We start from the raw sequence: 17,775 nt of genomic DNA, 5'->3' as shown, positions 1-17,775 counted from the left end.
GGCTTGGCTGCTGAATCCCAGAACAGCTTAGCGCCGCTCACACTCTGCTGCCAGCATCCTTCCACTCAGCGCCACGGCGGCCCGGCTGAACACAAACACTCATCTTCTTCCCTCCATCTCTCTGTGTGGGGGGGGGGGGGGCTCCATTGTTTTCATCTCGCTGCCTTCATCCTCTCCGATTGGTCGGCTCTTCGATCAGCTTTTACTCTGCGCCTCTTTTCTGCCTGCAGACTATCTGTCTGACATCCAGGGAAGGTCGGAGGGCGATCCGGGGATCTGCTGGGAGTTCTACGGCAGCTCGGTGTGCGGTGAGTCCCGACAACACTCCCATCATCAGCCGAGAAAGACGAAAGAAGGTTCCCTACATACAAGGGTTAGGGTTAGGGGAGAACTGACCTGGTCCAGACCTGGTCCAGACCTGGTCCAGACCTGGTCCAGACCTGGTCCAGACAAACCAGCAGTGACAGATAATCAGGGCTGAAGTAGAACCTGAGACCAAAACAATCAGGACTTGGGAAGCTACCCCGTAAAGAACCGGTTCTGGAGTGGTGTGGCGGTTAAAGACTGGTAAAGTGAAAATAAATGTGTTTGAGTTCGTCAGACTAAAGAAGAAAGTGTCATTAAGCACCCAGCCAAATTTGAACGATTAAAAACAACGATAAGTTTAGGAATTTAGGTGTCAAAATCAGGTAAAAGTAAGCAGGACTCTGAGCTCCAGGACTGAGGGGGCGTGTCCGCTGGAGCCACGCCCACGAGTGGGAGGGGCCACCTCCGTGTAACGTAGCAACAGCAGCAATGGACGCCAGAGTTAACATCAGCATGTGACCCAGCCCGACATGTCTGAGCCGTATTTGTCCTATTTATTAAGGTAGCATGTATACGGGCAGATCCTGCCGGTGGCGGGACGAGAGGACGTCGTAATCCGGTTCCCCCTGACCAGCCTCAACGGACTGAATCCAGACTTTACCTGCTGACAGTTGGTGAAACTATCGGGGTAAAGTCGGGTGGTGATTATTAACGTTCCACAGGAGCTCCTCACAAAATGGATCCACCGTTTCTTGATGCTGTTGTCAGTTGGAAATTTAAATAAAGTAATGGAGCCACTGGACGTTGTGGCATCCAGGGAAGGGTGAGTTAGTTACAGTTGTTAGCAAGCTAGCTAGCATAACACGGCAGTTTGCAGCTAGCTAGCAGCAGCAAGGCCGGTTTATGCTAATCAGCGGCGGTGATTTAAATCCTGACACAGAAATGTTGAAACACAGTTTGAGGCCGAGCTCCACAGGTCCAATCTAAATGCTTTTTACACATTGTTGGGAAATACGTTTATGAACTATTTCATGTGTTTAGAAGAAAATGACTTTAAATGTCTTTAAAAATGCTCAGAAGAATCCACACAACTGATCTGATGAATCAACCCTCTGGAACCAGGAATGAACCAAAGTCAGGAACATAGAATCGGGTCAGATTAGTTCTACTTGAACCAAGTCAAAACTAGGATTTAATAACCAGACTAAAGGTACATGGATACGATTCAGCTAGAATGAAACCAAAGATCTTATCTCGGTGCTGGTCAAACCAGAGCCAAACTACAGGGAACCAAAGGAACCTGAAATATTGTGCTTTGTTGTTCTGGTAGAGCCGTCCAACGAGGGAGGGGTCTACAACGTTCTGACTGACCCGCCAGGACCAGAGGAGGATGAGGAGGATGAGGAGGAGGAGGACCTGGATGAGGAGCACCGCGCCAGGAGGGAGGTGTTTGAGTTTGAGCTCTCCGATCGGCCGCTGCTCCCATGTTACAACATCCAGGTGTCGCTGTCACAGGGGTGAGTCGGAAACGCTGAAGCAGCGTGAACCACAGAACCAGGTTCTGTAACCACAGAATCAGGTTCTGTAACCACAGAACCAGGTTCTATAACCACAGAATCAGGTTCTGTAACCACAGAATCAGGTTCTATAACCACAGAACCAGGTTCTATAACCACAGAATCAGGTTCTGTAACCACAGAATCAGGTTCTGTAACCACAGAATCAGGTTCTATAACCACAGAATCAGGTTCTGTAACCACAGAACCAGGTTCTGTAACCACAGAATCAGGTTCTATAACCACAGAATCAGGTTCTATAACCACAGAACCAGGTTCTGTAACCACAGAATCAGGTTCTGTGGGCCAAAGGTAGTTCCTGACGTTCAGCTGAAGGAGAGCGCGGTCAGCGGTAAACACTGAGGACCTGGCCCATCCAACTAAAACCTGGTCCAGCCAACTAAGACCTGGTCCAGCCAACTAAAACCTGGTCCAGCCAACTAAGACCTGATCCAACCAATTAAAACCTGGTCCAGCCAACTAAAACCTGGTCCAGCCAACTAAGACCTGGTCCAACCACCTAAAACCTGGTCCAGCCAACTAAGACCTGGTCCAGCCAACTAAAACCTGGTCCAGCCACCTAAAACCTGGTCCAGCCAACTAAAACCTGGTCCAGCCAACTAAAACCTGGTCCAGCCACCTAAAACCTGGTCCAGCCAACTAAGACCTGGTCCAGCCAACTAAAACCTGGTCCAGCCACCTAAAACCTGGTCCAGCCAACTAAAACCTGGTCCAGCCAACTAAAACCTGGTCCAGCCACCTAAAACCTGGTCCAGCCAACTAAGACCTGGTCCATCCACCTAAAACCTGGTCCAGCCAACTAAGACCTGGTCCAGCCAACTAAAACCTGGTCCAGCCACCTAAAACCTGGTCCAGCCAACTAAAACCTGGTCCAGCCAACTAAAACCTGGTCCAGCCACCTAAAACCTGGTCCAGCCAACTAAGACCTGATCCAACCAATTAAAACCTGGTCCAGCCAACTAAAACCTGGTCCATCCACCTAAAACCTGGTCCAGCCAACTAAGACCTGGTCCAGCCAACTAAAACCTGGTCCAGCCACCTAAAACCTGGTCCAGCCAACTAAAACCTGGTCCAGCCAACTAAAACCTGGTCCAGCCACCTAAAACCTGGTCCAGCCAACTAAGACCTGGTCCAGCCAACTAAAACCTGGTCCAGCCACCTAAAACCTGGTCCAGCCAACTAAGACCTGGTCCAGCCAACTAAAATCTGGCCCAGCCAACTAAAACCTGGTCCAGCCAACTAAAACCTGGTTCAGCCAACTAAGACCTGGTCCAACCAACTAAGACCTGATCCAACCAACTAAAACCTGGTCCAGCCACCTAAAACCTGGTCCAGCCAACTAAAACCTGATCCAGCCACCTAAAAGCTGGTCCAGCCAACTAAAACCTGGTCCAACCAACTAAGACCTGATCCAGCCAATTAAAACCTGGTCCAGCCACCTAAGAACTGGTCCAGCCACCTAAGACCTGGTCCAGCCAATTAAGACCTGGTCCAGTTGATTAAAACCTGGTCCAACCAACTAAGACCTGATCCAACCAACTAAAACCTGGTCCAGCCAACTAAGACCTGGTCCAGCCACCCAAGACCTGGCCCAGCCACCTAAAACCTGGTCCAGCCAACTAAAACCTGGTCCAGCCACCTAAAACCTGGTCCAGCCAACTAAGACCTGGTCCAGCCAACTAAAATCTGGCCCAGCCAACTAAAACCTGGCCCAGCCACCTAAAACCTGGTCCAGCCAACTAAGACCTGGTCCAGCCAACTAAAACCTGGTCCAGCCAACTAAGACCTGGTCCAACCAACTAAGACCTGATCCAGCCAACTAAAACCTGGTCCAGCCAACTAAGACCTGGTCCAACCAACTAAGACCTGATCCAGCCACCTAAGACCTGGTCCAGCCAACTAAGACCTGGTCCAGCCAACTAAAATCTGGCCCAGCCAACTAAGACCTGGTCCAGCCACCTAAAACCTGGTCCAGCCAACTAAAACCTGGTCCAGCCAACTAAAACCTGGTCCAGCCAACTAAAACCTGGCCCAGCCACCTAAAACCTGGTCCAGCCAACTAAGACCTGGTCCAGCCAACTAAAACCTGGTCCAGCCAACTAAGACCTGGTCCAACCAACTAAGACCTGATCCAGCCACCTAAGACCTGGTCCAGCCACCTAAAACCTGGTCCAGCCACCTAAGACCTGGTCCAGCCAACTAAAATCTGGCCCAGCCAACTAAAACCTGGCCCAGCCACCTAAAACCTGGTCCAGCCAACTAAGACCTGGTCCAGCCAACTAAAACCTGGTCCAGCCAACTAAGACCTGGTCCAACCAACTAAGACCTGATCCAGCCAACTAAAACCTGGTCCAGCCAACTAAAACCTGGCCCAGCCACCTAAAACCTGGTCCAGCCAACTAAGACCTGGTCCAGCCAACTAAAACCTGGTCCAGCCAACTAAGACCTGGTCCAACCAACTAAGACCTGATCCAGCCACCTAAGACCTGGTCCAGCCAATTAAAACCTGGTCCAGCCACCTAAGACCTGGTCCAGCCAATTAAGACCTGGTCCAACCAACTAAGAACTGATCCAACCAACTAAAACCTGGTCCAGCCACCTAAAACCTGGTCCAGCCAACTAAGACCTGGTCCAGCCAACTAAAACCTGGTCCAGCCAACTAAGACCTGGTCCAACCAACTAAGACCTGATCCAGCCACCTAAGACCTGGTCCAGCCAATTAAAACCTGGTCCAGCCACCTAAGACCTGGTCCAGCCAATTAAGACCTGGTCCAACCAACTAAGAACTGATCCAACCAACTAAAACCTGGTCCAGCCACCTAAAACCTGGTACAGCCAACTAAGACCTGGTCCAGCCAACTAAGACCTGGTCCAACCAACTAAGACCTGATCCAGCCACCTAAACCCTGGTCCAGCCAATTAAAACCTGGTCCAACCAACTAAAACCTGGTCCAGCCAACTAAGACCTGGTCCAACCAACTAAGACCTGATCCAGCCACCTAAGACCTGGTCCAGCCAATTAAAACCTGGTCCAACCAACTAAAACCTGATCCAACCAACTAAAACCTGGTCCAGCCACCTAAAACCTGGTCCAGCCACCTAAAACCTGGTCCGGCCAACTAAGACCTGGTCCAGCCAACTAAAACCTGGTCCAGCCACCTAAAACCTGGTCCAGCCAACTAAAACCTGGTCCAACCAACTAAGACCTGATCCAACCAACTAAAACCTGGTCCAGCCACCTAAAACCTGGTCCAGCCAACTAAAACCTGGTCCAACCAACTAAGACCTGATCCAACCAATTAAAACCTGGTCCAGCCAACTAAAACCTGATCCAACCAACTAAAACCTGGTCCAGCCAACTATAACCTGGTCCAGCCAACTAAAACCTGGTCCAGCCACCTAAAACCTGATCCAACCAACTAAAACCTGGTCCTCAATGAAGAGAAATGTTGAAAGTAGTTTCATCCTTCGAGTGTCAACAGACAACGATGAAGATGAGTGCGCGGTGCTGAATGAATCAGAGAGCGTCATCACGAGGGTTAGGGTTACATTACTGCTGACATTTTAACATCGTCAAGTCGGAACCAACCAACACTTCCAAATTAAAGGCACAATTCCAGAGACTGAGATTAGTCAGCTGGCCTCTAAGTAGCAGATCTGGGAAAGAACCCATTTATTTGAGTGTCTGAACAAAGCCTCCAGAATATGTCCAGAACCAGCCCAGCAGGAGGAACCAGAACAAAGCCTCCAGAATATGTCCAGAACCAGCCCAGCAGGAGGAACTAGAACAAAGCCTCCAGAATATGTCCAGAACCAGCCCAGCAGGAGGAAGCAGAACAAAGCCTCCAGAATATGTCCAGAACCAGCCCAGCAGGAGGAACCAGAACAAAGCCTCCAGAATATGTCCAGAACCAGCCCAGCAGGAGGAAGCAGAACAAAGCCTCCAGAATATGTCCAGAACCAGCCCAGCAGGAGGAACCAGAACAAAGCCTCCAGAATATGTCCAGAACCAGCCCAGCAGGAGGAACCAGAATAAAGCCTCCAGAATATGTCCAGAACCAGCCCAGCAGGAGGAGGCAGAACAAAGCCTCCAGAATAGGAAGGAGCAGGAGTCCAGAACCAGCCCAGCAGGAGGAACCAGAACAAAGCCTCCAGAATATGAAGGAGCAGGAGTCCAGAACCAACCCAGCAGGAGGAAGCAGAACAAAGCCTCCAGAATATGAAGGAGCAGGAGTCCAGAACCAGCCCAGCAGGAGGAAGCAGAACAAAGCCTCCAGAATATGTCCAGAACCAGCCCAGCAGGAGGAACCATAACAAAGCCTCCAGAATAGGAAGAAGAAGGAGTCCAGAACCAGCCCAGCAGGAGGAAGCAGAACAAAGCCTCCAGAATATGTCCAGAACCAGCCCAGCAGGAGGAACCATAACAAAGCCTCCAGAATAGGAAGAAGAAGGAGTCCAGAACCAGCCCAGCAGGAGGAACCAGAACAAAGCCTCCAGAATATGAAGGAGCAGGAGTCCAGAACCAGCCCAGCAGGAGGAACCATAACAAAGCCTCCAGAATAGGAAGGAGCAGGAGTCCAGAACCAGCCCAGCAGGAGGAACCAGAACAAAGCCTCCAGAATAGGAAGGAGCAGGAGTCCAGAACCAGCCCAGCAGGAGGAAGCAGAACAAAGCCTCCAGAATATGAAGGAGCAGGAGTCCAGAACCAGCCCAGCAGGAGGAAGCAGAACAAAGCCTCCAGAATAGGAAGGAGCAGGAGTCCAGAACCAACCCAGCAGGAGGAAGCAGAACAAAGCCTCCAGAATAGGAAGGAGCAGGAGTCCAGAACCAACCCAGCAGGAGGAAGCAGAACAAAGCCTCCAGAATATGAAGGAGCAGGAGTCCAGAACCAACCCAGCAGGAGGAAGCAGAACAAAGCCTCCAGAATAGGAAGGAGCAGGAGTCCAGAACCAGCCCAGCAGGAGGAACCAGAACAAAGCCTCCAGAATAGGAAGGAGCAGGAGTCCAGAACCAGCCCAGCAGGAGGAACCAGAACAAAGCCTCCAGAATATGTCCAGAACCAGCCCAGCAGGAGGAACCAGAACAAAGCCTCCAGAATATGTCCAGAACCAGCCCAGCAGGAGGAAGCAGAACAAAGCCTCCAGAATATGAAGGAGCAGGAGTCCAGAACCAGCCCAGCAGGAGGAACCAGAACAAAGCCTCCAGAATATGTCCAGAACCAGCCCAGCAGGAGGAACCAGAACAAAGCCTCCAGAATATGTCCAGAACCAGCCCAGCAGGAGGAAGCAGAACAAAGCCTCCAGAATATGAAGGAGCAGGAGTCCAGAACCAACCCAGCAGGAGGAAGCAGAACAAAGCCTCCAGAATAGGAAGGAGCAGGAGTCCAGAACCAGCCCAGCAGGAGGAAGCAGAACAAAGCCTCCAGAATAGGAAGGAGCAGGAGTCCAGAACCAGCCCAGCAGGAGGAAGCAGAACAAAGCCTCCAGAATAGGAAGGAGCAGGAGTCCAGAACCAGCCCATTAGGAGGAAGCAGAACAAAGCCTCCAGAATAGGAAGGAGCAGGAGTCCAGAACCAACCCATTAGGAGGAAGCAGAACAAAGCCTCCAGAATAGGAAGGAGCAGGAGTCCAGAACCAACCCAGCAGGAGGAAGCAGAACAAAGCCTCCAGAATAGGAAGGAGCAGGAGTCCAGAACCAGCCCAGCAGGAGGAAGCAGAACAAAGCCTCCAGAATAGGAAGGAGCAGGAGTCCAGAACCAACCCAGCAGGAGGAAGCAGAACAAAGCCTCCAGAATATGAAGGAGCAGGAGTCCAGAACCAACCCAGCAGGAGGAAGCAGAACAAAGCCTCCAGAATAGGAAGAAGAAGGAGTCCAGAACCAACCCAGCAGGAGGAAGCAGAACAAAGCCTCCAGAATATGAAGGAGCAGGAGTCCAGAACCAGCCCAGCAGGAGGAACCATAACAAAGCCTCCAGAATAGGAAGGAGCAGGAGTCCAGAACCAACCCAGCAGGAGGAAGCAGAACAAAGCCTCCAGAATATGAAGGAGCAGGAGTCCAGAACCAACCCAGCAGGAGGAAGCAGAACAAAGCCTCCAGAATAGGAAGGAGCAGGAGTCCAGAACCAGCCCAGCAGGAGGAACCAGAACAAAGCCTCCAGAATATGTCCAGAACCAGCCCAGCAGGAGGAAGCAGAACAAAGCCTCCAGAATATGAAGGAGCAGGAGTCCAGAACCAACCCAGCAGGAGGAAGCAGAACAAAGCCTCTAGAATAGGAAGGAGCAGGAATCCAGAACCAGCCCAGCAGGAGGAAGCAGAACAAAGCCTCCAGAATAGGAAGGAGCAGGAGTCCAGAACCAACCCAGCAGGAGGAAGCAGAACAAAGCCTCCAGAATAGGAAGGAGCAGGAGTCCAGAACCAGCCCAGCAGGAGGAAGCAGAACAAAGCCTCCAGAATAGGAAGGAGCAGGAGTCCAGAACCAACCCAGCAGGAGGAAGCAGAACAAAGCCTCCAGAATATGAAGGAGCAGGAGTCCAGAACCAACCCAGCAGGAGGAAGCAGAACAAAGCCTCCAGAATAGGAAGAAGAAGGAGTCCAGAACCAACCCAGCAGGAGGAAGCAGAACAAAGCCTCCAGAATATGAAGGAGCAGGAGTCCAGAACCAGCCCAGCAGGAGGAACCATAACAAAGCCTCCAGAATAGGAAGGAGCAGGAGTCCAGAACCAACCCAGCAGGAGGAAGCAGAACAAAGCCTCCAGAATATGAAGGAGCAGGAGTCCAGAACCAACCCAGCAGGAGGAAGCAGAACAAAGCCTCCAGAATAGGAAGGAGCAGGAGTCCAGAACCAGCCCAGCAGGAGGAACCAGAACAAAGCCTCCAGAATATGAAGGAGCAGGAATCCAGAACCAACCCAGCAGGAGGAAGCAGAACAAAGCCTCCAGAATAGGAAGGAGCAGGAGTCCAGAACCAACCCAGCAGGAGGAAGCAGAACAAAGCCTCCAGAATATGAAGGAGCAGGAGTCCAGAACCAACCCAGCAGGAGGAAGCAGAACAAAGCCTCCAGAATATGAAGGAGCAGGAGTCCAGAACCAACCCAGCAGGAGGAAGCAGAACAAAGCCTCCAGAATATGAAGGAGCAGGAGTCCAGAACCAGCCCAGCAGGAGGAACCATAACAAAGCCTCCAGAATAGGAAGGAGCAGGAGTCCAGAACCAACCCAGCAGGAGGAAGCAGAACAAAGCCTCCAGAATATGAAGGAGCAGGAGTCCAGAACCAACCCAGCAGGAGGAAGCAGAACAAAGCCTCCAGAATAGGAAGGAGCAGGAGTCCAGAACCAACCCAGCAGGAGGAAGCAGAACAAAGCCTCCAGAATAGGAAGGAGCAGGAGTCCTGAACCAGCCCAGCAGGAGGAAGCAGAACAAAGCCTCCAGAATAGGAAGGAGCAGGAGTCCAGAACCAGCCCATTAGGAGGAAGCAGAACAAAGCCTCCAGAATAGGAAGGAGCAGGAGTCCAGAACCAACCCAGCAGGAGGAAGCAGAACAAAGCCTCCAGAATAGGAAGGAGCAGGAGTCCAGAACCAGCCCAGCAGGAGGAAGCAGAACAAAGCCTCCAGAATAGGAAGGAGCAGGAGTCCAGAACCAACCCAGCAGGAGGAAGCAGAACAAAGCCTCCAGAATAGGAAGGAGCAGGAGTCCAGAACCAGCCCAGCAGGAGGAAGCAGAACAAAGCCTCCAGAATAGGAAGGAGCAGGAGTCCAGAACCAACCCAGCAGGAGGAAGCAGAACAAAGCCTCCAGAATATGAAGGAGCAGGAGTCCAGAACCAACCCAGCAGGAGGAAGCAGAACAAAGCCTCCAGAATAGGAAGAAGAAGGAGTCCAGAACCAGCCCAGCAGGAGGAAGCAGAACAAAGCCTCCAGAATATGAAGGAGCAGGAGTCCAGAACCAGCCCAGCAGGAGGAACCATAACAAAGCCTCCAGAATAGGAAGGAGCAGGAGTCCAGAACCAACCCAGCAGGAGGAACCAGAACAAAGCCTCCAGAATAGGAAGGAGCAGGAGTCCAGAACCAGCCCAGCAGGAGGAAGCAGAACAAAGCCTCCAGAATAGGAAGGAGCAGGAGTCCAGAACCAACCCAGCAGGAGGAAGCAGAACAAAGCCTCCAGAATATGAAGGAGCAGGAGTCCAGAACCAGCCCAGCAGGAGGAACCATAACAAAGCCTCCAGAATAGGAAGGAGCAGGAGTCCAGAACCAGCCCATTAGGAGGAAGCAGAACAAAGCCTCCAGAATAGGAAGGAGCAGGAGTCCAGAACCAGCCCATTAGGAGGAAGCAGAACAAAGCCTCCAGAATAGGAAGGAGCAGGAGTCCAGAACCAACCCAGCAGGAGGAAGCAGAACAAAGCCTCCAGAATATGAAGGAGCAGGAGTCCAGAACCAACCCAGCAGGAGGAAGCAGAACAAAGCCTCCAGAATAGGAAGAACAAGGAGTCCAGAACCAACCCAGCAGGAGGAAGCAGAACAAAGCCTCCAGAATATGAAGGAGCAGGAGTCCAGAACCAACCCAGCAGGAGGAAGCAGAACAAAGCCTCCAGAATAGGAAGGAGCAGGAGTCCAGAACCAACCCAGCAGGAGGAGGCAGAACAAAGCCTCCAGAATAGGAAGGAGCAGGAGTCCAGAACCAGCCCAGCAGGAGGAACCAGAACAAAGCCTCCAGAATATGTCCAGAACCAGCCCAGCAGGAGGAAGCAGAACAAAGCCTCCAGAATATGAAGGAGCAGGAGTCCAGAACCAACCCAGCAGGAGGAAGCAGAACAAAGCCTCTAGAATAGGAAGGAGCAGGAATCCAGAACCAGCCCAGCAGGAGGAACCAGAACAAAGCCTCCAGAATAGGAAGGAGCAGGAGTCCAGAACCAGCCCAGCAGGAGGAACCAGAACAAAGCCTCCAGAATAGGAAGGAGCAGGAGTCCAGAACCAGCCCAGCAGGAGGAACCCTTTGTGTTTCATTCACCCTTTTTCCTGTTGCTCTGACTCTTTTCACTCAGACACCAATTAGGCAGCAGAAAGCAGCTCAGGAGGAGGTGATGAAGGGAGGAACAGATCCTAGGCGGAGGACAGACGCAGAGGTCGTTAACGAGCATCGCTTCACTGCGCGACGCGGCTAATTGGCTTCCACTCCGTCTTCCTCCCCTGTCGCTCTTCTCCGCCTCTCTTTCTCCTCTCTTTCTCCTCTCTTTCTCCTCTCTTTCTCCTCTCTTTCTCCTCTCTTTCTTCTCTCTTTCTCCTCTCTTTCTCCTCTCTTTCTTCTCTCTTTCTCCTCTCTTTCTCCTCTCTTTCTCCTCTCTTTCTTCTCTCTTTCTCCTCTCTTTCTCCTCTCTTTCTCCTCTCTTTCTTCTCTCTTTCTCCTCTCTTTCTCCTCTCTTTCTTCTCTCTTTCTCCTCTCTTTCTCCTCTCTTTCTTCTCTCTTTCTTCTCTCTTTCTCCTCTCTTTCTCCTCTCTTTCTCCTCTCTTTCTCCTCTCTTTCTTCTCTCTTTCTCCTCTCTTTCTCCTCTCTTTCTTCTCTCTTTCTCCTCTCTTTCTTCTCTCTTTCTTCTCTCTTTCTCCTCTCTTTCTCCTCTCTTTCTCCTCTCTTTCTCCTCTCTTTCTCCTCTCTTTCTCCTCTCTTTCTTCTCTCTTTCTCCTCTCTTTCTCCTCTCTTTCTTCTCTCTTTCTCCTCTCTTTCTTCTCTCTTTCTCCTCTCTTTCTCCTCTCTTTCTCCTCTCTTTCTCCTCTCTTTCTCCTCTCTTTCTCCTCTCTTTCTCCTCTCTTTCTTCTCTCTTTCTCCTCTCTTTCTCCTCTCTTTCTCCTCTCTTTCTCCTCTCTTTCTCCTCTCTTTCTTCTCTCTTTCTCCTCTCTTTCTCCTCTCTTTCTCCTCTCTTTCTCCTCTCTTTCTTCTCTCTTTCTCCTCTCTTTCTCCTCTCTTTCTCCTCTCTTTCTCCTCTCTTTCTCCTCTCTTTCTTCTCTCTTTCTCCTCTCTTTCTCCTCTCTTTCTTCTCTCTTTCTCCTCTCTTTCTCCTCTCTTTCTCCTCTCTTTCTCCTCTCTTTCTCCTCTCTTTCTTCTCTCTTTCTCCTCTCTTTCTCCTCTCTTTCTCCTCTCTTTCTCCTCTCTTTCTTCTCTCTTTCTCCTCTCTTTCTTCTCTCTTTCTCCTCTCTTTCTCCTCTCTTTCTTCTCTCTTTCTCCTCTCTTTCTTCTCTCTTTCTCCTCTCTTTCTTCTCTCTTTCTCCTCTCTTTCTCCTCTCTTTCTCCTCTCTTTCTCCTCTCTTTCTTCTCTCTTTCTCCTCTCTTTCTCCTCTCTTTCTCCTCTCTTTCTTCTCTCTTTCTCCTCTCTTTCTTCTCTCTTTCTTCTCTCTTTCTCCTCTCTTTCTCCTCTCTTTCTCCTCTCTTTCTCCTCTCTTTCTCCTCTCTTTCTCCTCTCTTTCTCCTCTCTTTCTTCTCTCTTTCTCCTCTCTTTCTCCTCTCTTTCTTCTCTCTTTCTCCTCTCTTTCTCCTCTCTTTCTCCTCTCTTTCTCCTCTCTTTCTCCTCTCTTTCTCCTCTCTTTCTCCTCTCTTTCTCCTCTCTTTCTTCTCTCTTTCTCCTCTCTTTCTCCTCTCTTTCTCCTCTCTTTCTCCTCTCTTTCTTCTCTCTTTCTCCTCTCTTTCTCCTCTCTTTCTCCTCTCTTTCTCCTCTCTTTCTTCTCTCTTTCTCCTCTCTTTCTCCTCTCTTTCTCCTCTCTTTCTCCTCTCTTTCTTCTCTCTTTCTCCTCTCTTTCTCCTCTCTTTCTTCTCTCTTTCTCCTCTCTTTCTCCTCTCTTTCTCCTCTCTTTCTCCTCTCTTTCTCCTCTCTTTCTCCTCTCTTTCTTCTCTCTTTCTCCTCTCTTTCTCCTCTCTTTCTCCTCTCTTTCTCCTCTCTTTCTTCTCTCTTTCTCCTCTCTTTCTTCTCTCTTTCTCCTCTCTTTCTCCTCTCTTTCTTCTCTCTTTCTCCTCTCTTTCTTCTCTCTTTCTCCTCTCTTTCTTCTCTCTTTCTCCTCTCTTTCTCCTCTCTTTCTCCTCTCTTTCTCCTCTCTTTCTTCTCTCTTTCTCCTCTCTTTCTCCTCTCTTTCTCCTCTCTTTCTCCTCTCTTTCTCCTCTCTTTCTCCTCTCCCTCCATCGCTGCCCTCCGTGGCGTCTGGTGTCGTGTTAACGGCTCTTGACTCGAGGCCGCCACGCTTAACGCTTAACGTTCAGGCAGCGACCAAAGCAGCATGTGGCCTTGTCTGCTGGGTGCGTGCACGTGTGTGCGTGCACGTGTGTGTGTGCACGTGTGTGTGTGCACGTGTGTGTGTGCACGTGTGCGGTAAACTATTCTTGACACACACATATCAATAACGCCTCCTGATGTTTTCAGCAGCAGAATTAAAGTATTTATTATTATTATATGAATAAAAGTCTGATTAAAGAAGTGAAATTACATTAAAATAAGAAATAAATACATTTACATCCTTCTATTTTACTGGAAAATTACTTTTAAATAAAAACATAAAATTAAAATGTAAAACTTTTCTGTTAAAGTTAAAAAGGTATTAAATGATCACATGAAGTAAAAAATAAGCTTTGTTTCTTAAAAATGACTTTTCTTTTCTTTTTCGTTTTTAAAAAGCTTCAGAAAAAACATCCTGAGTCAGAAATATGATGAACTATGTCCGATGAGTCCATCTGAAAATAAGCTGAAAATAAGGTGAAAATGAAATTAAATAAACTTAAAATAAAATTTAAATAATCTGAAAATAAGAAAATAAAATGAAAATAACTGAAAATAAACTTAAAATAAAATTAAAATAAACTGAAAATGAAATTAAATAAACTTAAAATAAAATGAAAATAACTGAAAATAAATTTAAAATACGATAAAAAATAACATAATCTGAAAATAAAATAAACTGAAAATAATGTGCCATGAGCAGGTTAAAGTTAAATTAAGTTAAATGTCTTCCTCATGGATGGTTCTCCCGAGCACAGACCGAGGCTGTGTGGACCCCCTCTTGATACTCCCAAATATTTCACTAAATTTGTTATTTTAAATGGAAAATGTGAGCATGAAAGGCTTTGAGCAGTTCTGCTGATTGGGAACAAGTTCAACTTATAACCTGAGACCTCCAACACTTCTTCAGTGGGCAGGTTATTGGGGATGGGTTCATAGGGATTTGTTATACATAAAAGCAGGTCACCTGCATATAAAGAGACCCTGTTTTACCCCTCCTGTAGAATCCCTCATAGCCCCTGAGGGAGCATAGAGCAGGAACCAAAGCGAGGACAGATGAAAGTGGGGAAAGAGGGCAGCTGTGCCTTGCAGATCTGAAGGAATAGGTCAGTGGGGAGGCAAGAGAGGACGGATAAACCAGAGGAGAAACCCAGTCTGATCCGGTGATTGATGGGAGAACCTTTTTGTATCCACGTTTAACAGACTAATTGGCCGATATGAAGCCGGTTCTCTCGGGTCTTCCTTTAACAAAACTGCTATAGAGGCCTGATAAAAGGTAGGGGGAGAGTTCTGGGAGTAAAGGCAGGAGAGATGAATGTAGATTTCCACCATCTCTGACGGTATTTCACAGGTCGGCCTTTGCTGTAATTCTGCGGTGACATAAACTCTGACACCATCACAATGAAGGAACTGAGACATCTCTGAATCAAAGCTTAAAAAGTTGAATAAAAACCATCTTTAAAAGGTTATTTTGTGTCATTCTAACGTTTTCGTCCCTCTTTCAGGCGCAGGAACTGGCTCCTCCTTGCTGATGTCCTGGCTCGCCTTCGGATGACGTCTCGCTCCTTCCGCCGCCTTTTCCCTCAGCTCAACGTGCAGTTTGTGCCCGAGGATGAGTTCTACCGGCAGGCATCGCTGTCGCAGCTCCTGACGGGTCCCGATGAGCAGGAGCTGGCCTCCTTCAGGCCGGATGTCAAAGATCCTTTGGAGCTGGTGGAAGCCACTCCTGAGCTGGCCGGCATGCTGGGTTCATCCCTGGAGTTCGTGGATAGTCGCTGGGACTGCCTGGAAGCTTCGCCACCCCCAACACCGTCACCTCCACCGTCACCGAGACAACTTCAGTGCCCTGCACCTCCAGCGCTTCCACTGCAACAGGAAGCAGAAGCTGGTGCTCAAAGCAGGGCCACAGAGTTCAGCTGCAGACTTAAACAGGTGGAATATTCTGTCCCAGCAGCGAAATTAGATGCCAGAATGTGGGAAGCACAAAGACAGGGCAGTCAGCATCCTGGGGTCAGCGGTTCTGTTCATCCAGAGCCAAACACGGACTCTAGCATGTGGAAACAACAAAAACAAGGCAGTCAGCATCCTGGGGTCAGCGGTTCTGTTCATCCAGAGCCAAACACGGACTCTAGCATGTGGAAACAACAAAAACAAGGCAGTCAGCATCCTGGGGTCAGCGGTTCTGTTCATCCAGAGCCAAACACGGACTCTAGCATGTGGAAACAACAAAAACAAGGCAGTCAGCATCCTGGGGTCAGCGGTTCTGTTCATCCAGAGCCAAAGACGGACTCTAGCATGTGGAAACAACAAAAACAAGGCAGTCAGCATCCTGGGGTCAGCGGTTCTGTTCATCCAGAGCCAAACACGGACTCTAGCATGTGGAAACAACAAAAACAAGGCAGTCAGCATCCTGGGGTCAGCGGTTCTGCTCATCCAGAGCCAAATACGGACTCTAGCATGTGGAAACAACAAAAACAAGGCAGTCAGCATCCTGGGGTCAGCGGTTCTGCTCATCCAGAGCCAAACACGGACTCTAGCATGTGGAAACAACAAAAACAAGGCAGTCAGCATCCTGGGGTCAGCGGTTCTGTTCATCCAGAGCCAAAGACGGACTCTAGCATGTGGAAACAACAAAAACAAGGCAGTCAGCATCCTGGGGTCAGCGGTTCTGTTCATCCAGAGCCAAAGACGGACTCTAGCATGTGGAAACAACAAAAACAAGGCAGTCAGCATCCTGGGGTCAGCGGTTCTGTTCATCCAGAGCCAAACACGGACTCTAGCATGTGGAAACAACAAAAACAAGGCAGTCAGCATCCTGGGGTCAGCGGTTCTGCTCATCCAGAGCCAAACACGGACTCTAGCATGTGGAAACAACAAAAACAAGGCAGTCAGCATCCTGGGGTCAGCGGTTCTGTTCATCCAGAGCCAAACACGGACTCTAGCATGTGGAAACAACAAAAACAAGGCAGTCAGCATCCTGGGGTCAGCGGTTCTGTTCATCCAGAGCCAAACACGGACTCTAGCATGTGGAAACAACAAAAACAAGGCAGTCAGCATCCTGGGGTCAGCGGTTCTGTTCATCCAGAGCCAAACACGGACTCTAGCATGTGGAAACAACAAAAACAAGGCAGTCAGCATCCTGGGGTCAGCGGTTCTGTTCATCCAGAGCCAAACACGGACTCTAGCATGTGGAAACAACAAAAACAAGGCAGTCAGCATCCTGGGGTCAGCGGTTCTGTTCATCCAGAGCCGAAGACGGACTCTAGCATGTGGAAACAACAAAAACAAGGCAGTCAGCATCCTGGGGTCAGCGGTTCTGTTCATCCAGAGCCAAAGACGGACTCTAGCATGTGGAAACAACAAAAACAGGGCAATCAGGGCAGTAAAACCTTGGGAATTGCCCCCTGTAAATCCGACAGAACGGCAGATGCTAACATGTGGGAACCACAGCGGCTGCGAAGAAGGGGCACCGGGAATTCTGACACCAAATTGGACACTTGTGTATCAGAACCAGCTCGACTTCGGAGTAAGAAACCTGCACACTTGAATGGCGAAGTGAAAGCCAACTTGTGGAAACATCAAGGAAACAAAGCAAGCAGGGTTTTGAATTCTTCAAATCCAGCTGCTGCATTTGAACCACAACGACTGCGAAGTAAGAATTCTGGGATGTCCAGCGCTGCCAAGCTGGACCCCTGGGCCCGGCAGGGAGTAAAGAGCGCCACTGGCACCTGCACAGCACCCAAAAGAGAAGCGAACTGCGGCGAGGGCCACGTCCAAACCATAAAGAAGACCATAAAGATGGACGCCGCCTGGCAGAGGAACTTGACCAATGTCAGAGTCCACATCAGGGACCTGGGGATGAAGGTTGGTACCATTCAGAGAGACGTGAAGAAGGATCCGGGGAAAGTGGTGGGAAAGGGTTCCAGAACCAAAACAAGGTCATGAGAAGATGAATCCTGTGGAACTGAGCTGCTGCTACACTGAGAAAACGGGACAGTGACCTCTGAACGGCATCACATTTGTTTTGTGTAAACTGTAAATATTCTTTTTTATTTATGAGCACATATTTGACAGATCTTTGTTGTTTGTATCCGATGTTGATATGATGGCGTTTGTGTTGACGTGGTGCGAGTGCTGGTCATGTTTAGGAATCCTGTTACCAAACTACTGCTGTCCAATAAACACGAAGACAGAAGAAAAAGTGTCTGAGTTATTCCTTCCTTTCATCTGCTGAATCCAGGCGATGAAGGCTTCGTTCTGGTATCCGTGCGCACGCTTTAGTGTCAGTTTAGTGTTCAGTCAGGTTTTAAAGAGTTGACTTTGGCTGAAAAATGACACATTTGGCCATATTTGGACCAATTATGTGACATAAAGCACCTTTGGGTTTCTCAGGTGTGTCCTTTAAGACTTAATTTGACCTATTATATAAAACAACCCTGGTATTTATTTAGTTCCTCTTTGTGTGAAAGTTCCTCATTTAACGAGCCGTTCTATTTCTAAAGTACGTCACTCCTTAAGTTGGCTCCGCCTCCTCTGCTAAGCCCCGCCCACTCACATCCACCCTGCTGGACGGATGAAGCCAGCTTCTGGTGGAAATGTTCTGCTGTCAGCTGCACTGAGGAGCATGCATCTTCCATCCAGCAGCA

The 17,775-nt window shown here is 49.4% G+C and overlaps 2 protein-coding genes across 2 annotated transcripts in view; one reads left to right on the top strand and one right to left on the bottom strand.

The window, feature by feature from the left end:
- Positions 1–17,330, top strand: part of LOC140288967 (BCL-6 corepressor-like) — a 73,844-nt gene extending 56,514 nt beyond the window's left edge. Inside the window, exons 11-13 of the mRNA XM_072379228.1 lie at positions 231–308; positions 1,637–1,823; positions 14,635–17,330. Coding sequence (XP_072235329.1) covers positions 231–308; positions 1,637–1,823; positions 14,635–17,074 — 2,705 coding nt within the window. The 3' untranslated portion in view covers positions 17,075–17,330. The remainder of the gene's footprint in view (positions 1–230; positions 309–1,636; positions 1,824–14,634) is intronic.
- LOC140295951 (uncharacterized) lies at positions 11,589–14,526 on the bottom strand (the record flags this gene model as incomplete). The annotated part of the gene is made up of 3 exons (XM_072379691.1): positions 14,469–14,526; positions 12,079–12,243; positions 11,589–12,013 (listed from the first exon to the last, which is right to left on the bottom strand). Coding segments are annotated over exons 1-3 (648 nt in total), but the record flags the coding sequence as incomplete, so codon positions are not given.
- Positions 17,331–17,775: the final 445 nt, after the last annotated feature.

Source organism: Leuresthes tenuis, unplaced genomic scaffold (genome assembly GCF_036924035.1).
Source record: "Leuresthes tenuis unplaced genomic scaffold, fLeuTen1.0.hap1 SCAF_1, whole genome shotgun sequence".
NCBI lineage: Eukaryota > Metazoa > Chordata > Actinopteri > Atheriniformes > Atherinopsidae > Leuresthes > Leuresthes tenuis.
The sequence above is the reverse complement of the archived record's forward strand: the minus strand, read 5'-3'. Positions and strand labels throughout refer to the sequence as shown.